The 22,990-nt window shown below is 42.5% G+C and overlaps 1 protein-coding gene and 1 non-coding gene across 3 annotated transcripts in view; one reads left to right on the forward strand and one right to left on the reverse strand.

The window, feature by feature from the left end:
- The window catches only part of TOP6B (topoisomerase 6 subunit B), a 77,590-nt gene that overhangs the window by 53,354 nt on the left and 1,246 nt on the right, over positions 1 to 22,990 (reverse strand). For both annotated transcript variants that reach the window (XM_087677880.1, XM_087677879.1), the window contains exons 3-7: positions 5,612 to 5,709; positions 5,331 to 5,436; positions 5,074 to 5,211; positions 4,689 to 4,740; positions 4,506 to 4,570 (exon numbers count right to left, since the gene is read on the reverse strand). In XM_087677880.1, the coding sequence (XP_087534006.1) occupies positions 4,506 to 4,570; positions 4,689 to 4,740; positions 5,074 to 5,211; positions 5,331 to 5,436; positions 5,612 to 5,709 (459 nt within the window). The remainder of the gene's footprint in view (positions 1 to 4,505; positions 4,571 to 4,688; positions 4,741 to 5,073; positions 5,212 to 5,330; positions 5,437 to 5,611; positions 5,710 to 22,990) is intronic.
- Positions 15,708 to 15,815, forward strand: LOC148035877 (U6 spliceosomal RNA). Its single transcript, XR_015691044.1, has one exon. It is a non-coding gene; the product is annotated as a U6 spliceosomal RNA (small nuclear RNA).

Here is a 22,990-nt window from a genome sequence, read left to right on the forward strand (position 1 = left end):
GAGGCTTTCTCACACTTCAAGGATTGGCTTCTCTTTGAGGAAAACCGATCGGGCTGGAAATTGAAGACCTTGCAATCCGACAAGGGCGGTGAATTTGTTTCTAATGAGTTTGCTCGGTTTTGTGCAGATAAAGGAATTCACCAGGAGTTTGCCAATACCAACACTCCTCAAGAAAATGGCATTCTTGAACGGAAGAACCGCAGTGTGATCGAGATGGCGCGCACCATGATGAAGCACCGACAGACCCCTCAGGTTCTGTGGGCCGAGGCTGTGGCTACTGCAATCCACATCCTTAATTGATCCCCTACTTCGGCCGTGGAAGGGATGACCCCGTTTGAGGCTTATTTTGGGACGAAGCCAGATGTTTCTTACTTCAAGGTCTTTGGGTGTGATGCCTATGTTCACATTCCCAAAGCTCACCGTGATAAATTTGAAGCAGCTTCCCGAAAACAGGTATTTGTTGGCTACAGCTCCCAGTCCCAAGGCTACCGATTGTATGATCCCGTCAAGCGGGATGTGTACACTAGCCGCGATGTGCGGTTTGTGGAGGTTCCGGCTATCTCAACGGGTGCGGAGCATCCTGTTCTTGGAGATCCAAGGGAGAGTTGGGCTCCTTCTACAGTTCCACTGGAGCCCGTGCCTTTTGATTCTGATTCTGTTTCTGACACAGAGTCTACTGTTCCACCGGTCACCTCAGAGGAGTTACCACCAGTGGATATTCCAGAGTCCTCTGCTGATGGAGAGAGACGAGGGGAGGTTCGGCCTCCTCCTCGCTGGGCCCATGACACACTCCGTGATTCATAGATCGAGGGGGTTCCTGAGGAGTGGGGACCGCAGGATGGTCCGCGGCGGTCACGGCGGCACCACGCACATTCTACGAAGCTTGTTTGCTCTAACTATTGTTTGATGACCCGTGTTATGCAGGATCGAGAGCCCACCTCCGTGAAGGAGGCTTTACAGTCCCCACCATGGAAGAAAGCTATGGAAGCCGAGTTGGAGGCTATTGAGAGGAATAGCACTTGGTCACTTATGCCCCGCCCCCCGAATAAGAAGGTGATTGGCGTCAAGTAGGTCTTCAAGACCAAATACCTTAGCGATGGTTCTTTGGATAAGCATAAGGCTCGCCTTGTTGCTAAAGGTTTTGCCCAACGCCCAGGGATTGACTGTCATGACACTTTTGCCCCCACAGCTCGTATGGCGACCATTAGAGCTGTTCTTGCTTTGGCTGGCCATAGGAGATGGCCCGTTTACCAGTTGGATGTGAAGTCGGCCTTCCTCAATGGTGATTTGAAGGAGAAGATCTATGTTGAGCAGCCTCCTGGTTTTGGATCTTCAGATGGGAAAGTCTACAGGTTGAAGAAGGCCTTGTATGGCCTCAAGCAGGCTCCGCGTGCATGGAACGAGAAGATTGATTCATTCCTCCAATCTCAGTTGGGATATCGGCGTTCCAAGGCCGATCCACAGCTTTATGTTCACACTTCCGAGGATGGTTGTGTGCTTTTTGTCTTATATGTTGATGATTTGATTGTCACAGGTGATGATGCTCAGCAGGTCTAAGAGACGAAGTCAGCTTTACATCGGACGTTCAAGATGACGGACTTGGGTCTACTCCATTTCTTTTTGGGCCATGAGATTTATCAGTCTCAGAGAGGGATCTTCATCTCTCAACAGAGATATATACAGGAGCTCTTGGTGTCTTTTGAGATGGAGGATTGTCGGGCCCTTTCTACTCCTATGGATCCGAACTGGAAGGCCACTTCCCATTCAGCTTCTCCTTTGGCGGATGCTTCCCGCTATCGTCAGTTGATTGGGTCCTTGATTTGGCTTCTCAACACTAGGGTTGATCTTTGTTTTGCTGTTGGGCTCTTGGTAGGGTTCATGAGTGAACCTAAGACGGTGCATTGGCAGGCTGTTCAGAGGATACTTCGGTATTTGAGGGGGACGTCTGATTTAGGGATTCATTACCCCGCAGGGACAGATGGTTCAGATCTTGTACTTGCAGGTTGGAGCGACTCGGATTGGACCGGTGATGTCGACCACACGCGGTCTACTACAGGTTACTGTTTTACCTTGGGTGCCGGTGTTATTTCATGGAGTAGCAAGAAGCAGCCCACGGTAGCCCTTTCGTCTACTGAGGCGGAGTATCGGGCCGCGTCTTCCACCACATGTGAGGCTGTGTGGCTTCGGAGATTATTGGAGGAGCTTGGGTGCCCCCAGACTCGTCCTACTTTGCTGCAATGTGACAATGAGAGTTGCATTGCCTTGGCACGGAACCCTGTTTTTCATGCCCGGACGAAGCACATAGAGATCCAGTACCATTTCATCCGAGAGAAGCTTCTGGATGAGACCATCATTGTGGAGTACTGCAAGACGGAGGACAATCTTGCAGATTTGTTTACGAAGGCACTTCCCCAGGCTCTACTTCGGAGACATTCCAGATCCCTCAGGCTTCTGCCCTGCCCAGGCTCTGAGAGGGGGTGTTAGAGATCACAGCCAGGCAGGAGGCTGGTGCAGTCGGACAGTGTGCAGTCGGACTGCACAGTCGGACTGCCACGTGGCAGTCCGACCCATTGCAGGCAGTCGGCTGCATTTAATGCAGCTGCATTTAATGCAGCCGACATGGTATTTCTGGCGCCCTATTTTCTGGCAGTTTCTGGCTATAAATAGCCGACATTCCCAGCAGTCTCCCACACTTCTCTGCTCGCAGATTACAGACCGGTGACGCGCAGATTCCGTCTCTGTTCGCAGATTTCAGACAGGAGACAGTGCAGACTGCAGCGGACTTCGAGGTGAACAGCAGGTTGCATCGTCAAGGTGGAGACACGCAGTCCAGCGCACTACGCCCGTGTATATATCTGCATATCTTTGTATTCAGCACACTTTATACAGCAGATCTTCATCTTCCACTGTCTCTTTCTCTCTCTGCGTTCTCTCTCTCTCAGTCCTACGCTTCCGTACCGCTGCACTCTGACACAATCAGATGTCTGCTGTCCAAGATTTAAGTGGTAAAGTGTGTATTTTCAGATTTTTGTATTTAATGCTCACTGTAATTTTGAGTCAAATCAGATTATCACCATCCTTGCCAAGAAGGAAGGCTGGTTGCAAAGGTCATGAGTTTATCAAGGTTGGATCTTGAAGGAAATTGAACCTTTAAGGAAGTAGAAATATGAAGACAAGAAGCTACCCAAGAGAAGGGATGGACAGCAAAAACAGAGTCCCCCTCCAACCATCTGCATACTACCATAGGCACCAGATTAGCTGTCCAACCTGTCCAGGCTCCATAAGCCATCCAATTTTGATGCAGATGTACATCCCTACAAGAGAAGTGGCCAAATAGGACATAATAGTAATGCAAGAGTGGACTGGAAGACAGACTGCATGGCAGCAGCAAGCGAAACCCGCACATCTGTAGGGTAGTAGCCAATGTCACCTAGATGTAGAAAACTCGTGGGATGTTGCTGGAAGCTGTGGAAGGTGGGATCTCTAAACTGCTCCCAAAAGGATGGTGAAATACAGTCATAAAATTCTATAGTCCCCCAAAACTAGCAAAACACAGCAGCCACAAAACTCCAGATAACTGCCATGTAAGTCACCCTCTGAGAAGCAAACTGCAAATCGCCAGATGTTTCATAGGCAATCAAGAAGTGTTGTAATATGGGGAATGCTCCAAGCTGCAAAGCCACAAGCCCAAATGGCCTCCAAAGGGTGGACAGAAAATTGTCATGCAAGACTTCTATCTGTTAAAATGCAAAGCAAGCAACAAGGAGTGGGTCACCATGGTGAATATGTCCTCCTGCACAAGGAAACACAAGCATGGCAGTACCAAATGGCTGCAAATGATGTTGCCTAGCTGAAAAGAATGTTGCCTTGCGTAGAAACAGGGATGTTACAGAAAACTCCAATCCTCCTATAGCAATACACTGAAATGCAGCAGTTACACTTCTTCACAACAAAAACCCCTTCACTCAAAGACATATCACACTCCAACACCATCTCAGAATGTATGCATGCAGAAGTATGTATGGGAGAATCCCCATCCTGGGCCACTAGACCCCACCCTAGAGTCAGATGGCATGGAGCTGCTGCCCTTCACTAACAGAAGCTCGCAAGCACCCTCATCTCTCCCATGCTTCATATACTAGAGGACTTTGTGTACTGGCATAGCACGATTTACTGCACTAATAGCTCCTCACTGCAGTTTCCACCTTCATATTTTCCTTTTTTACCCCTTATACAGTGTGGGAAACCATAAATGGGTGAAAAGCTACCATTTGATTCTAATTCACTATGTGTATCTCGACTACTCCTAGATTCATGGACAGGTTTTCAGATCAATGCTGTAAAACATCTTTTGACACTCTTGAGGTCTTGCATATGTTAATAGGGCTTAGAAGCAAATTCCACCACTCTAAATGTGTTCCCTTTGCCACGATAATTCAATCACTCTTTATATTTTATATTCGATATTTAGTACTTTTCCCTTTTACTTGAGCTAATCACAATACCATCTTTGCACCCAAGCCAAACTTGCCACGGGTCTGCCGTAAACCATATTTTGTACCAGAAAGAACTGCAGCCAAAAACAAACAGTGCAGACAAAACACTGGTTCATGTTCTGATCAACAGCATCCAGGCAAATCTAAAGGAAGTAAGTGGAACATTTCGCATATTATTGTTTTTGGTATCACCTCGACCAAGCATATTGGGAATATCATCATGCGGCATCCCTCTCCCATTATCCTGTACAGAAAGAAAAAGGAAACATCTTACTTGATATGACATAGCATCTAAAAAGGGAAAATACAGAAATAAATGTTCTGATAGAGCAAAATTCTTCCAATATTTCTATTGCTTTGTCAGTGGGGTTTGATGCTGTACCCTTCAAAGTAGGAACACGCTCAGTCAAAAAAAAGGATGACCTAATAGTTTCATGCTACGTCATTAGAGCTCAAAATAATAACTGTATGAATTGCTTGCAATGCAGAACACGAAGTGTCAAAAGCCAAGCAATGTTTCTCACATAATAGCACCCTCTTGAAAAACATTTTCTCTGGATGATCTGCTGAACTGTACCTTGCAAGTCACTTTAAAGTATGCTGATTCACCACGACTTTTCAGTGCCTTTTTTGCAACTGGTTCTTTCAGCTTTTTGCCAGATGCTGCAAATTTAGCTTGCTTCTCTTGGTCCTTGGCTTCTTTGGCAAGACGCTTCTGCAGCATTTACTACAACTGTTATTTACTAGCAAATTAACATCTTCTACAGATGCACAGCATAGAATGTTTCCAGTTAGAAAGGCTATTGTTATACTCTGCATGACATTCATACGCACTTCTCTTGCTTTCTCAGTTTCATAGTCATCATATAGTTCAGCATCAATGCGCTCCCGATCTATCAGCCCAATTAATGTGTTATACTTGGACTTGCTAATCTCCTCACTGTATATAACAAAATCCAAGTATAATCAAGATCTTACAGACATTTTTAAAAAGCATTTGAAGTATAGACTGCAGAGCATACCATGAACCCCACAACCAAGATTTTAATACAGAATTAATGCAATAATATTTGGGGTAACAGCACAGCTGCATTATACAAGCAACAAAATCTCACATTGATACTTCAATCACAGGAAGCTCTGCAATGGACTCAGCAGAATCAAGGGCATTCTCCACAAGTTCCCTCACTGTTGTGTAGAGACTCTTTCCAGGCTGTCAGCAACAATCAATTTAGTACCATAGTTCCAAACATCACTTTTGGTGGTTTAAGAAGCATGTGCACAATTTTGTTTGAATAAACAATCGCCTGAGAACCAGAATGCGTCCATTTCCAACACAAATGTTGATGTTAACAACCTTCTTTCATGTCTATTCAATAGTAATCCATCTTTATCCCAGAAAATCCCTTAAAGATATTCAGACAAGAAGATAAATAATTCACGTGAAAACTGACCCAAAGAAACCATTCGTATGAGGGACATCTCTAGTTAAAGCAGCCAGCCTGGAAGCACTTCTGGGTTTTGGCAACCATGACAATGTGCAATGACCCAAGACTCACAAAGTTGACACATTGATTTGGTGATGTTAAACTAAAAAAGACAACTGCCTCAAAACTCAAAGATTACCAAAGTTTGTGCCACATAAGCCAAACCCTAATTTCGGGAGGATCCACATGTATAAATAGGAGGCTGCCCAGCCGCTCAGTTCACCCTTTTTTGCAGGTTGCATCAGTCTTCCACACCCTCTCCAGCCATTAGTACCCTGTTTCCAGCCTTCAGCCCACTTCTAGTGGCTGTTCAACCATCCACGACTGCTGCTCTGCATCTTTCAGCCCCTAATGCCTTGTCCACTGCTGCTGCATTCTCCTTCCTGCTGCTGGCGACCATCCTACAGCTCCCAGACAACTGTGTTGGCAGATTAAGCAGGCTGGCCTACTGATCAGCCACTTCCAGAGATCGCTGCAGTACAGGCCACATCATCATCTTCTTCACCTTCTACAGCCATCGTCCAACCTCCTGCTGCTGCCAGAAATCAGCTGACATCATGTCCGGGTGGTTACACTACAGCACTTACCAGTTCCAGCCCTCCAATCTACTTCGTTTTGGTTTCCAGCCTGCTGCCCTTCCAGTTTCAGCATCATCTCAACTCAGACTGATGGTTACAGACCTCAAGATTTGTCTCCAATGGATGTCACACTCCAACTACCCCCATTGCTTTGCATTTGAGCATTTGTATACTCTTCCATTCATTCCTAGCATGGATTCATTCACTACAGAATTCTCTTTCTTCTCTATTTGTGTTTTGTGTTTTTGCATTTACTGCATTTTTGTTTGAGTTCTTGTGTTTTACTTGTGTTCATACATTCTATGTTTTCTCAATGCAAACCCTAGCATCACTTCACATGGTATCAAAGCCAATGCTCTTCTAAAGAGTATCCTGCAATTATAGTGGAGAGCTTGGTTTATGCAAGACACACACAACATTTAGCCGGTTCACAATGTCTTAGACTCCTTCCTCTTAGGATCCCACAATGTCTTTTTATGATCCTCCATCACTGGAGGCCTTGAGGAGACATTATGGTCTCAACAAGACAACACATCATCTATTTCTTCTTCTTGGCCAGATGTAGGGCTCATGATAGAGGAGTTCAACACTATACCTTACACATACCTGCAAGTGAGCACACATGTCTATCCTATGATAGCTGTAATGGGTATCCCCCTCACTCCCCTTAGACATTCACCACCCATTCTGTCGACCTCTCAAACACAAGGATCTCCATCCCCTGCTTATGGTGCACCATCACGTACTCCTTGGGTCACTCCCACATAGGGATTTCCGTCCTCTACCTATAGAATCCCTATCCCTCCTCCTTGGGCTACTCGTGTGGCTACCACACCCATACCAAATTGGCCCATCCCCACTTTTGGATCCATTGTGCACACATCCTACACGCATGGTGGGAACTTTGGGATTCATTCCCAAAAGTACTCCACTCCCCCACCCTACCCATCCTATTCTTCCCTCAACACTATCACTCTTGTTGCTATGGCCAAGCATGCCTTTACGAACAAATATACTCCACTCCCTGGCCCATCTCATTCTTCCCTCAACACATTCAATCCAGTTGCTATGGCCAAGCATGCCTTAATGGACAATACTTGTTTTTACAAGTCGAACTTCACCGCTTGGTCTAACCTTATGCAATTCCCATACATCATAAAACTCCCATTTTGGTCCTTGATCTATCAATGATTGTCTCCTTGCATGATGAGGCATGGGCCCCAATGCCTGCCCATCAAGGAGTATAGATGTAACCAATGTATCAAAGGTCCACAGTTTGGTGTGTGGTTCGTGGAGTTGTATGTGTGCACACTCTCTCTTCAAACTCCAACACACCCAATACTGCATGTGCTCATGCTAGTTGAGACTTCAATGTCTCTCAAAGAAAATTATGGCCCTTTGAAAGTGACTCCCAAGTATACATACTGCCTGACAGACTCCACTAGTCCTCCAACAAAAGTAAACTGATAATTAAATCTCATCACCCAAACAGCAAAGCTATTGAATATATTATATTGTAAGCTTGGTTTTCTCAAGTTCACCCTAAGGTCTCCATTTCTACAAAAAGTTGATGATTATCCAAATATCTCTGTAGTCCCTTGGCCAAGTTTGAGATCAACTCAATGTCATTTGCATAAAGCAATTCCAATATCACACCACCCCAACTAAAGTGACTCTAGCTTCTTTGTCTCTATCAATATAATTTGAAACCTCATCTATATGGTGTTAGTGGATATTGTCAGATCATGAGTGAGTTGTCTATGTCCCAATGGGCTAGGCACATTTCTTTATCAGTGTGATGTGGTTGCTAGTTTGACTGCTTGGTGACTTTATTTATAGCCGACCTAGTTTTTTTTGTGGCTCTAGATATTGACTGACATCATGAGCACGGGTAATTTTGAGATGCTTTTATCTTGCTTATAACATTTGATTATGCTATTAATCAAATGTGCAAGGTTGTTTAGCACATGTGATGCACATGGCAATTATTTCATGGTAACATGCCAAGGACCCCGCCAATGCAATGGGTGTCAAAGGCAAAAGTTGTGATAAGTTATGCCAACCGAGCTTTGGGGGTCAATTGGTGTCTATTTTGACCCTAAGACAGTTATTTAATTAATGAGTGGTAGTGGTGACACTAGGGCCTAGCATTAATTAATTAATTAATGCTAGTCTAAGGATCAACAGAGGTTGGGGATCACTCCAAGTTGCAAATGGCCTAGCCAATTTAGTTATGGATGGGCACATTTAATTTTGGACAAGGTCAGAAGGGTTGAAATTAATTTTCAAGATTATTTAATTTTTCAAATTAATTTAATGGTTCGATAATGTTGGAAAATGGGTTTAGAAGACTGCCACTTGGCAAAATTGCCCATGCAAACTGAGAGAACGTTTTTGGGGACTGGGTCTCAACCATTCAGATAGTTTACAGCTTGGGGGGGGGAGAGAGAGAGAGAGAGAGAGAGAGAGAGAGCTGCTAGTCCATTTTCTAATCAGAGAGCAACAATTTGTTGTCGAAGACAGCTATTTGGGGGCATCAACAAACAGGGGACAGCAAGGAATCACCTTCCAAGGGCTGGCAACACCATTGTTGATCAAGTGACAACATTTTGAAGGTACCTAACAGTAGGTGACTACATAAAATGCAAGGTGAAGCAGGCAACAAGCTGAATTTAGGGTTTTCTCGTAAAGAAAATCAGATTTCTCTCTCATCTTGGCTTTCTCTCACCTTCTCCAACCCATTCTAGGGAGATCTCAGCATTTCTCAACCATTTTACGCAAATCTCAACCAAAGTTAGTGGACAGCAAAAAGATCTCTGCTGTAAACCCTAAATTTCTGCAAAAATTAGGATTTGACAGCCACTCGAGACCCCTGCCAATTGGTGGAGGTATCGTACACAAAATCCAGCACCTTAAATTTATGTAATTGTCAAGAAATTCAGATGCCAGCCCATTCATTGTAATTTGGGGCAGCATTTGGCTAGTTAATAGTTCCATTTGTGCAAGTCTTGAGTGAAAAATCAAGGGACATTTGGCCCGAATCAATTGCTGATTGTTGCTACAGCAAAGAGGCTTTTTGGGACAGCAAAGAAGATTGTGAATCTCAACTTATACTCATTCCATTAGCAATCAACTTAAAGAAATATCGAAAGGGGCACCAGTTTTAGGGCCAACAGAGTGTCCAATGTCTGAGATTATTAAAGTAATTTGTGCATTTCAAGTTATATTCATTTGTTGATTGTTATAGTTAAGTGCTTAATCAAGGAATTACCGCTCTTTCCAAGAAGGAAGGCTAGTTTAATGATTCCATTGCACGGATACCACTCATTCCCTTGATTTGATGGGCCCAAGGCACGTGATTGCAAGCCAAAGCTTTGTGCTAGAGCTGATTTTTGCTCTTAGCTGAGAAATTATAGCAATATGTCTTCATACAATGAGATGCAATCAAGCAGTGATGATGCCTCTTCGTATGAACATTCACATGGGAATGAAGAAAATGCAATGTCTGATCTTGGACAAGGCTCAAACCATGGACAGCAAGCTGAAAATGGTTCTGCTCGGCAACATACAGGGCCTTCAAGGCTTAATGAGGCTAATGACCAGCAAAGTGAAGAGAAATTTTATGACCAGTTTAAGAATCGGATGAGGACAACAACAAATCTCTTTGTTTAATTGGCAAAGGATCCTGAGTTTACCAGATTCTTGAATGCTCCGAAGAAGAACAGCAAAGGCAAGAAGAAGAAGACATCTTCTACATCTTCGAAACAACAAGGTGCACCGAAGGTAATGCCAAAGCCTTCATTTAAAGCTCCCAAAGATGGTAATGAAACAAAACAATCAGTACCTACGGGGCAAGGAATGCAAATGTAAGGCCATCATGGAAGCACCAATCCAAGGGATTTTGGGCAACCGAGCATACATGCTATAATGGGGCAACTAAGAAACTTTGGTGGGAGCACCATTTTTCATACTATGGTTGGACACGAACCACATATGGAAATGTATGACACAAATCCCTATGGTATGCAGCAGCCCAATGCATGGTGTGCAAAGCCCAATGTATTCAGGTATGGCTGGATATGTGCAAAACCCTATGTATGGCAACATTGGTTTGATACCTAGGACACATGTTTAGTAATGCATCTGTAACCGCGAATGCTTATGGGGCTCAAGGAATGAGTACTGGTCATGCAAATGCTCCATTTGGTGTTGGTTTTAATGTAAATTTAACAAATGCACCCTTTTTGCAGCAGCCCGTGTATGACAACTTAATACCCAAAGGGGCAGTAAAGCACTATAATGAGGGTGGAAAAGCAATGAAGTTTAAGTCCTTCAATGGTGCACAAGATAGACTAAAAGCTTTGACTTTCATTCAACAATTCGATGCAACCTATTCAAGGGGAAACTTCATCAAGTCCTTGAAGATTCGAAAGGCAACCACTTTCTTGAAAAGGAATGCATTGCAGTGGTGGTCCACTCTTCTTATGCAAGGTAGAGCATCGTCAACATGGGTACAATTCAAGCAAATGTTTGCATCAAATTGGTTGGCAAGTATCTTTAAGGTGGACATCATGACAGCTTGGAATAAGTTGGATGCTAAGGAATGTAAGAATTTGGAGTAATATAACAAGAAGTTTTGGGATGCATTGCTGCCTATTACTTCTTATCACCCCGTACCCCTTCATGAGCAAGTGGAAAAATATGTTTGTGGGCTGCCCAAAGGAATCGGGGATTTTTGCATTAAATCCATCGTGTCTAGCATGTCTCAGCTCATAGAGACTAATGCTACAGCCGATGCTTTGCTACATGGAAAGGAATTGGGCTTCCTAGAGAGTGGGGAGAAGACTAATAAAAAGTTGTTTAAGGTTGAGAAAAGGGGCGGATCTGAAAATCAGCTTGTAAGAGGCCAAAACAGCAAAGAAAGGGCTCAAAAACATTGACACAAAGTAGGGAATTGATGGCTACAAATAAATGTTTTACTTATGAACAAAAGGGTCACATTGCAAGGGACTGTCCCAATACGCAACAAGCTGGAAAATCAGAAAATCAAGGAGATTCTAAAGGAAAGAAGCCCAAAACATCAGTAGGATTGGTGCCCGATATTGTTAGTGATCAACCCAATGATGATGCTACTGAGTTGTGCACAACATGGGGCAAATTTAGGGATCAACATATATTGATTTTCTTTGATAATGGTACACAAGCCACCTTCATCTCTGTTGGCATGGCAACCCGTCTAGGCATCAAAGAAAATGAGATCGATCCATGGGGAAAGTTGGAATGGAATGTAAAGGCCATGCATAGCCTGTCACACAGCTCATTTGAAAGCTTAAGTTGCATATACAAGGATGTGTGGACAGCAAAGAGTTCTTCATTACTTCAATTGAGGGTTGTGATATATTGCTTGGTATGCCATGGTGTCACTATATGCATGCAGTGATTGATTCTTGTGCAAAAAAGATCACTATTCAGCATAAGGAAAAAGCACTCACAATTGATATAAAGTTAAAAGATATATCTATCCTTGTTGTATCTGCAACTGCCATTTCTAAAGTAATGAAAAATCATCTTTCAACATACTTGGTTTTTACTAAGGATAAACATGATAATGAGAATGTTGAGAACATGTCTAAGTTAGAGAAGGACCACATGTCATTTCTGAAAATATATACCGATTGCTTCTCTCAGTCACTTCCACGGCAGCTACCGCCTAAAAGGCCAAAAGGTCATGGCATAGATCTTATCCCTGAAAGTAGCCCACCTAATAAGCCAACCTACAGAGTCATTGCAACCCAACAAGAGATCATGAGTCAGGTGAATGAGATGTTAGAAAATGAACCGATTCAACCTAGCTCATCTTCTTTTTGTTCTCTAGTGCTTTTGGTGCAAAAAAAAAAATTGATTCATGGCGTATGTGTATTAATTATCATGCTCTGAACAAGATCACAATAAAGAATCACTTTTCAATTCCTCAAATCCATGATGTTATGGATAGATTGCAAGGAACAACCATATTCAACCGTATAGATTTGAAAAGTAGGTATCATCAAGTACGCATTAGATCAGAAGATGTGCCTAAGATAGCTTTCAGAACATCTTTTGGGTTGTACAAGTTTCTTGTTATGCCTTTTGGACTTACAAATGTTCGTGCCACTTTCAATTGGATGATGGATCGCATCTTCAAGCCACATAAAGGATTTGTGGACACATTCTTTGATGATATGATTGTGTCTCCAAAGAACGAGACAAAACATAGAAGACACTTGGACATTGTGTTCAATGAACTAAGTGAGCATAGGCTGGTTATCACTGACAAGAAAAGTGAATTCTTCTTGCATGAAATCCACTTTTTGGGGCATATTGTATCAGCTAATAGTATTTGCATAGACCCTGCAATGACTGAGGCAATACGATCATGGCATAGTGACAGGAAACGGCCGGAACGGCCCCCCGGCACGTGGAATCGCCGTCCCCGGAATGTATCCGTCATGGACCGCGTTTCCAAATGATGGAACGTTCCCTGTCCCGTTTCAGACAGGACAGGGAACGCCACGTGGCAAAACTTACCTGCGCCCAGTCGCGTCTTGCTCCCGCCTGCATCCTACCCCCAACCACCTTCCTTCTTCTTCTTTCTTCTCTTCCTTCTCTTCCCTCTCTTCCTTCTTCTTCTTTCTCTTCTTTCTCCTCCCACCTCCAACCTCTTCCTTCTCTTCCTTCTTCTTTCTCTTCTTTCTCTTTCTTCTCTTCCTTCTCTAGGTTTGGCGTTCCCGTTTCTACTTACTTCATGAATTTTGATTTTTTAAATGCCGTTCCCGTTCCCACGTCCCCGTTCCCTAGGTTTGGCGTTCCCGTCCCCGTCCCTGTCCCCGTCCCCGTTCCCCGTTTCATGTTTCTATGGATCATGGCCACCTTTGAGAAATGTACATGAGATCCACAACTTCTTGGTTTTATGTTCTTACTACATGAAGTATATATGCGGGTTTGCTAAAATTGCATCTCCATTGCATGCTTTGCAAAGAGAGAATGTGCCATTTAGATGGACAATAGTGGAAATTTCAGCATTTGAAAAGTGAAAGAAAAAGATGACTTCAGATCATGTGCTTGTGTTGCCCGATCTGAGGAAGTCATTCATAATTTAGTGTGATACATGTGGTAACAGCATTAGGGTTGTTCTTATACTATAGGATAGCCACATTGTGGCTTATGAGAGCCGAATTCTCCATGGTGCAGAAAAGAATTTGCAAGTCTATGAGAAAGAGCTCTTGGCTCTAATTCATGCACTATCTACGTGGAAACATTATTTATTGGACACTGATTTTACAATGCAAACGGACCATCACACTTTGAGATACTTTCTAACGCAAACAAAGTTGTCAAAGAAGCATATGAGATGGGTAAATTTTCTCTCTACGTTTCATTTTCAAATTGCACATATTGATGGTATAAAGAATGTTGTGGCTAATACATTGTCACATAAGCCACAAATTTCAGTCGAAAGCATGGTTTATCACATTGAGTTGGATGCCATCAAAGAGCAATATGTTATTGATTCGATTTTGCTAATGTTTATGATCAGCATTGCAATGGCCAGAGACATGAATACTTTGTGCTAAGAGATGGATTTTTTATGATGCATGGACAATTGTGTATCACCAAGCAACTAAGGCTCACAGTTATCAATGAAAGTCATGCTCCTCCATGTACAAGACACAGAGGTATTAATGCCATGGTCAAGGCAATGGAGCATTTCTTCTATTGGCCAGCTTTGAGGCCTGATGTAAAACAATTTGTCACGACATGCATGGTATGTCAAAAGGTAAAGCATGACAAGCAAAAGATGTCGAGTTTGTTGCAACGCTTACCTATTCCAAATAAGTATTGGCAGAGCATTGCAATGGACTTTATTTTTTAGCTTCCTAGGATACCTACAGGGCATGATGGGATATGGACTATCATTTGCAAGTTTAGCAAACAAGCCCATTTTATTCCGATGTGGAAGAAAATAAAGGCTGATCATATGGCACGATTATTTTTGCAACACATCTTTAAGTATCACGATATACCAGAGTTGATCATTAGTGATCGAGACTCTCGGATGACTAGTTTATTTTGAAAGCGGTTGTTTGAGAATATGGATATCATGCTGCAATTCTCATTATCCTTCCATCTGCAAACAAATAGTCAGTCTGAGGAAGCGAATTCCACAGTGTTAGATCTTTTGAGATGTTATGTTTCAAACCACAAGACACAGTGGGAGCAGTATTTGCCCTTAGTTGAGTTTGCTTACAACAACACAGTGCATAGTTCCACTGGCAAAGCTCCATTCGAGGTAGTTGAAGGTAACAAGAAGGTACCACCTATCTTGTAAACTAAGGATAAGATCTTTGAGACTGAACGTGATGTGGAAAACTTGGATGCAGCCTATGCAAACATAAAGTATGCACTTCAAAGATCGCATAAAAAGTAAGAGAGGATGGTTGATCATCATAGTCATGCTTGCAGTTTACAAAGGGCAATTATTTATTGTTGTGTTTTAAAAAGGCAAGGATGAAAAATATGAAAGAAAGAGAAAGATTGTATCCAAAGTCAAGTATGAGATACTATGGGCCCTTCCATATGTTGGAGAAGATCAATGATGTGGTATATCGGTTGAAATTACCTCCATATTGGCGGATACACAATGCCTTTCATGTCAGTTTGTTGAGACATTTTCATAGTGATGTGCCAGAGGATATGTTCGTTGAAATTCAACCTGAGGTTGAGAAGTTGAATGAGATTTGGTACCTGAGTAGATTTTGGTACATAAGGAAAGAAAGATCAAAGGTAAAGTTTCCAGGAGATACTTGGTGACATTTCAAAATTATTCACCAATGGATGCCAAATGGATAGAAGAGGATGACTTGGCAAACCATCCTCAATTGTTGCAGCTTTACCTAGATGCCTTTCAGTCAGAGCCGACTTTAGTACGGGCTCTTAGGACACGAATACTAGTAATATCGACAAAGAGATGTAATTCCTCAAGACAAACACTGCTACCTATCTCGTGCAACTAGTCCGCAAGGACAGATGCTATTGCAACTAAATCATAAGATGCTATTACTACGTCATAGGCCAAGGGAGGCGAGATCTAATTACAAGCTAGGTTCGTTAAGAAGTTGAGGAGACATCTGATAAAATTGGAACGATACCAAGAAGATTAGCATGGCCCCTGCACAAGGATGACACGCACAAAACGAGAAATTGTCCAAATTTTTATCAGATGTCTCTTCGGAGACATCTGATACTAATAATATCGACAAAGGGATGTAATTCCTCATGATAGGCACTGCTACCTATCTCGTGCAACTAGTCTGCAAGGACACATGCTATTGCAACTAAATCATAAGATGCCAGCAAAGTAGGGGTCAAAGTATTGCCTGATGCTCAAGGGGGAGGTAGCACTTCCACTCCTCCAATTATGGACAGCTCTCGTATGTAGTGGATCTCAAATATACTCAGCATGCATCCAAGATACTATGCTGATAGTATATTATGAGGTCACTACTTAGTGTACTACACCGTGAGATGTATGCAGTTGGGTATGAGTTTCACCCGAGCACTGGAACTATACTTTTGCATCAACTTATGATCAGTTTGGTGTGAATTTTCCCTCAATTTTGAGACAAAATGCTGATCGATTTCAACTCAGTTTTCGATCAGTTTGAGAACTGTTTACGATTACTTTTGGGATTGCTTTTGCATCAGTTTTTGCATTGATTGCTGGTCAGTTTTTACAATGAGTTTGTGATCATCTTGGGTCACATTTGCAGCAATTTGTGATCAGTTCTCACATCAGCAAAGTGATCCATTTATGATCAAATTATGCTCAGTTTTCAATAATTTACAACTGGTTCCATGGACAGCAACATGTTAGTAAATGTGATTGATAGTTTCAGCCATGCTTTATGCCGAATTAATGCTTTTCTATGGTGGAAAGTCAGAACAATTGAGAAACACGGGCTATGGAGGTATCCAATGGGTTTCTAGCAACAATTCTAGATTGTTTATGCTGACTGGAAATTTTCAGCAATGTTTGGGGCATGTGGCATGGTTGGACAATAGTGGCCAATGTTGTGACCGTGATGCCTTATGGAAATTCCGGTGCAATATGCTTTTCTTTTGGCACAATGCAATGCAATCAAGGACAATTGCGGGGATTTCAAGGGGGAGGTCTCTTACGAGCACGTGTAATTTTGAGATGCTTTTATCTTACTAATAACATTTAATTATATTATTAAATCAAATATGCAAGGTTGTTTAGCACATGTGATGCACATGGCAGATATTTCATGGTAACACGTCAAGGACCCCGAGGATGCAGTGGGTGTCAAAGGCAAAAGTTGTGATAAGTTATGCCAACTGAGCTTTGGGGGTCAGCTAGTGTCAGTTTTGACCCTAGGAATTAATTAATGCTAGTCTAAGGATCAACTAAGGTCGGGATCACTCCAAGTTGCAAATGGCCTAGCCAATTTAATTATGGATGGGCACATTTAATTTTGGGCAAGGTCAGAAGGGTTGAAACTAATTTTCAAGATTATTTAATTTCTCAAATTAATTAAATGGTTAGATAATGCTGAAAAATGGGTTTAGAAGACTACCACTTGGTAAAACTACCCATGCAAATTGAGAAAACGTTTTTGGGGGTTGGGTCTCAACCATTCACTTATTTTACAACTTGGGAGAGAGAGAGAGAGAGAAAGAAAGAGAGTTACCAGTCCATTTTTTTATCAAAGAACAGCAATTTCCTACTAAAGACAACCATTTGGAAGCCCCAACAGGCAGGGGACAACAAGGAGTCACCTTCCAAGGGCTGGCAACAGCATTGCTAGCATTGCTGATCAGGTGACAGCATTTTGAAGGTGCCTAGCAGTAGGTGACATTAAATGCAGGCTGGAGCAAGCAGCAAGCAGAATTTAGGGTTTTCTCGCAAAGAAAATCTGATCTCTCACAGAATGCTAAAGACTACATAGAATGAATGTTGAATACAGAAGGCAATATGTACAACTGGCTATGAGAGTATATACAACTGAAGATCTCTCTCAATTTGCACGAGAAACGAGTGAAAATGACCGGATAGGAAGTCTACTATAAGTAACAAAAAATAACAAGTAAAATAACGCAGGTTGGCCAGTCAAAAATTGGCCAACTACATACTTGCCCAACCTGCTCCTCTACACCATAATGCCGATCTAAACTGCCATGCCCAAGTCTGTGCTTGCCATCTTGGAGGTGACCAAATCTCATTAACACTAAAATGTTGATGAAGAATGGAATTAAGAAAGTACCTTTGTAAACAAATTTGTTAGATTGTCCTCCATCTTATAGGACTCCACATCAGTGGTCCTGTCCAAGATCTTCTCACAAGTGAAGTGATTTTGAATCTCGATGTGCTTCATCCTCGCAATGAATGTGTGGATGCAATGGAAGACAAATAAAGGAAATCCTAAAGCTTAAGAAGCCTAAGAAACTAAGGGTGCTAAGTAATGTGAGACTAGTCTAGAGTACCCTAAGGGTGCCAACCTAAGTGTGTGGCCACTGACATGCACGGCCGTCAACAGGTTGTTGCCAATGAAACTCATGTCGAGGTGGGGAAATGGTTCTAGGTGGGGGGGCCCAAAATGGATGCTAAAAGCGCATGTGGTAAGAAATCTAATGGAGTGGGGTTAGCAAACCACTCACACATGTTGAGCTAAAAATGCATAAAAACTGATTAGCTTTTTAAAACAGCCCCAAAACATGTAAATTACCAAAAAGCTTCATTAAATGGAGCGTGGTCCTAGAGAGTTTTTAGTCCCATATGCAAAACCCTAATTTGAGAGGATCCTTTTACATCTATAAGTAGACAAGCTGCCACCATTCAGCTTCATCCTTATGTGTAGGTTTCTCACTTCGTGTAGATTTCAGCCATCAGCAACCAACCATCTGTTGTCCAACCCCTGTCCACTACAACTTGACATCTTCTAGCCCTTGGCACCTAGTCTACTACCGCTGCTTGTTGCCAAGAGGTCCCCATACAACTATGTTTACAGCCCTGCTGCCATCGCTAGCTGTTTTCTCTTCTCTAACACCTGCCATGCCTATATTTGCACCTTTTGCAGCTAGATGACAAGCTGCCCACCACCTAGCGACAGCCAGGACGGCTGGATTTGGCGGTTCTACTACCCACTTTTACCACTACACCTCTCGTCCATTGTCACCTTGCTGTTTACATCCTTTGGTGGACCAGCATTCAACACTCTTCGAGCTTTAAATGGTGGTTACAATACTCTAGATCCATCTCTAGTGGAGGTCACACTCCAGCACTCTTCAACTCTAGACTTAAGCATTCTGTACAACCTTCCCTTCATCCATAGCATTGATTCATTCACTTTAGAGTTCTCTTCTCTCTCTGTTTGTGTTTGTTTTTTGCATTTTGAGTTTTGTGTTTAGGGTTTGTGTTTATTATGTTACGGTCTGAGCTATTGTGTTTTAGTCATAGTCGTACACCTTGTGTTTTCTCTACACAAACCCTAGCATCTCTTCACATGGTATCAGGCTGGTGCTCTTTTAAAGAGTATCTTGTGGTATTATGAAGGCTTGGTTTTGTGCAAGATACAGGAACAACACTCAAACTCCTCCTTGGGATCCCACGATGCCTTTTCAAGCTTCTCCATCACTAGAGGCCTTGAGAAATCATTATGGACTCAATGAGAAAGACGAAACACTTCATCTTCACCTTCTCTTTCTTCTCCTTTTCCTAGCTTCATGACAAATGAGGAGTTTGAAAAATTCATGCGCATCAAGTATGGTCCAAATTACCTCCCTCCTACTAGCTCTTCTACTACAGCCAAACCGGTTGGTGAGACTGGCCACTTTCTGATCAAGGAGAACATATGGCATTTGGGACGACTGGCAAACCGTCTTCTGCATCTTAGCTGTGCCCAATGTCAGGTTCATATAACCCCTTTGAGTCATATAAATCAAAACCCTCCCTTGTTTCTCCTTTTGGTGTGCAAGATCCGGATAATTTTTACTATGTCAATTTTAATTGAGGAGGCTCTCAACATAGATATGTATCTACAAGTATACTTGGAAGTTGAAACTGTATCGTTTGTTTCCTCTTATCATGGAGTTGACACTTCTCTTTCACACTTTCCTCTTGTCCTACCCACATCTCTCGAATCTCTTTCTTTTGCATTCAATAATTTAGGATTGCACTCCACTTCTGTCTCCGACGTAGTAGAAGTTGGGTCTTCCATCTCTGCTGCTAGTTCCTTCTCTTTCTCTACACCCATGTCACCTATCCTTAGGTGAATGCTATTTTGCACCTTCGTACATTGTTAGGGGGAATGCCACCCTTTTAACACTGTGCCTTTCTCATTCCTGCAAGTGAGTACATCCTTTTACTCTAGGATGGTGGTGATGGGTATCCCCCTCACTTCTCCCAAACACTCACCTCCTCATCCATGGGTCACTCCGAACACTCACCTCCATCCTCTATTTATGGTGCACCATCACACATTCCATGGGTCGCTCCCATGCAAGGATTTACATCTTTCACCCCATGTGTCCCTGTCCCTCCTACATGGGCTACTCATGCACTGACCATGCCTGTACCTAGTCAGTCTATTCTCACTTTTGAACCACAGTGCACACTTCACACATGCATGGTGGACACTCTAGGATTAATTCCCAAGTATAATCCACTCTCCCACCCTACCTATCTTTGCCATCTTGTAGCACTACCTCTCTTGTTGCAACGTCCAAGGATGCCTTTACGAATAAGACTCATTTTAACAGGTCAAATCTCACTACTTGGTCAAACTTCATGCAATAAGTGCTTGAATCTCTCAGTCTTTAGGACCTAATCGTTGGTCTAGAGCCTATGTCAATTGGCTTAGCCTAATCACATTTGTCAATGGAGAACCCGCAATGCCACAGCCAATGTTGAGCTAATGCAGGGCTTGCTTCCTAAGTTCCACACTTAGTTACAACATTTTCCCCTCACACCTAAGCATTGGAGTCATCTCGTTGACTACTATGCAGCACAAGATCGCACTCGACGTATCAATCTCAGCTTTGAGCTTTAGGAGTTTTCCATCAAGGAAGGAAATGACCTAAAAGTCAAGTTAGCCAAATATAGACGATTACTCATTGAGTTTGCTACTACTAGCTCACCGAAGTCAAATGATGATCAAGTTACTTTTTTTTTAATAAACTTTAAAAAACAATTTCCAATTCATCCAGCACGTCATCCTATTGCCCCAATTACCAACCTTCTATGAGTTCGAATATCAATTCTTGTGTTATGCGAGGCTACATGATCAAGTCCATAAGAAGTCCTCCCTACATTCTTATTCAAAGAGAGATCTAGTTGCCTCTTCTTCGCAAAGGAAAACTAGAGGTGGCAAGAACTCACAAGATGTAAAGGCAACTCAAAACAAGAATAACACCCCTTCTTCGGATGAAACCAAAGAAACTAAACCCATCTAGCAACAACTCCCTAACAAGAATAGGATTTGCACACACTGATAGAGCTTGGGCCATGTGAATGAGAAGTGTCGTACCAAGACCTAAGGTCTCCCACCTAAGAAACACAGTAAATTGCTGCGACTACGTATCCTATTGGATAGTCCAGTGGGGCTACACCTCCTATTGCCGCCCCATCTGCTGTTAGCACCATCGCTACTAGATATGTAGCACATGGACAAACCCAACAACCCATATCTTTCATTACCCCTGAAGGATTAATAGATTGGTGTGGTAGCTCTTCTCACATAACACTCTTCGCATCTATTTCAAGGTCTCCCCCCCACACCTTCCTCTAGGATTACTTTCCTACCTTATCGTGCATTTCATTGGCACAGACCTGCTAATGGAAAAATGCGATGATGGCCACATCCTTAGGTTTTTCTTCTTTATTCTTCCATTGCATTCACTCCTTCACTCACATACATACACCCATTGCATATATTTCATTTAGCTTTACTTTTTGTTTTGTTGTACTTTGATTCTTGAAGCATCTTACTACTAACCTTTGTTTTGTAGATTATGATCTCATGTAGAGTTCTGTATTTTAGTGTAGAGCTAATATGCAGATTTGCATCAATCCTTCTTGGGTTGGAGACATAGGATGCGTGCCATTCCTTCATGGTTTCATCTTCCTAAGAGATTTGCCCTTCTACCAATATGAAGAGAGATCATGCAACATATCTTTTGATGCTATTATGGCAGTGACTTCTACTTTGCCTTCCAATCAGAGTGTTTCATCCTCATCTTCATCTAGAAGACTGACATCAAGTTCCTCTTCCTCCCTCGGCCTCAACATCAAGGGTTGAGAGGGGATTCCTATCCTTTCTTGGTATTCTACAAGATTCAGCCCTTATCTTTGGCATCAACCTTTCTTTTCTATTGTACCTTCTTCTTTGTATTGCATGATCATCATAATCTTTGTACTAGGGCGCTTGGGCAAGTGAACAATTTCCCCACAATGGACGCTATCCAAGTAGCACTTATTGCATGTGCATTTTTATCATGTAAAGTAGCACACTCTATGCATCTCATTAAGTAGAGTACATCTGCACAGATCCTGAGCTGTCTCCACTAGCAATTCTTTACCACCACACCACCATACTTCTTCACCCCTTTCCCTTGTCATTTACCCCCTTGAGTGGTCAATATAGCTTGTTTGTTTTGTGATGTGTTGGATCTAACCATCCCTTTTTCATTCTCCCCTCAGAATACAATTACTTAATAAGTTGCAAACCATATTTTCTCATTCTTTTGTTAATTTTAAAGATTCAATGTGGTCCCATCTACCTTTGCAAGTCTTAGTAGGCCACTAGGCAATCAATGAGCACCCTTTATCCAATGCCCTGGCCTCTCTGGGGTGATCACTTAGACTTCCTTGGTAAGATAATCATTGTCTCTGTAGTCGGGGCAGTCAACACGCACCCTTTGTCCAATACCCTAGCTGCTTTTTGGAATGATACGCCTTGGGGTAAATATAGACTTAAGCTTTTTATTACAGTCCCTTTCTAATTCTTGTTTTGGGTCTAAGAGGGGGTGTTGGCCTAAAAATGCATTACAAACTAATTAGCTCTTTAAAACAATCCCAAAACATATAAATTACCAAAAAGTTTTATTAAACAAGGCACGGTCCTAGAGAGTTTATGTGTCTCATAAGCAAAACCCTAAGTTGGAAGGACCCTTCTCCATCAATAAATAGACAAGCTGCCCACCATTCAATCTCATTCTTGTGTGCAAGTTTCTCACTCCTACGTGCAAATTTCAACTGTACAACTCGACAACTTCCAATCCCTGACACCCAATCTACTATTGCCGCTTGTTGCTGCCAAGAGATCCCCACACATGTGCTTCTACAACCTTGCTATCATTGCCAACAATTTTC

The sequence above is a fragment of the Lygodium microphyllum genome, chromosome 5 (assembly GCF_053477565.2).
Source record: "Lygodium microphyllum isolate KBCC chromosome 5, Lygodium_microphyllum_v1.1.10, whole genome shotgun sequence".
NCBI lineage: Eukaryota > Viridiplantae > Streptophyta > Polypodiopsida > Schizaeales > Lygodiaceae > Lygodium > Lygodium microphyllum.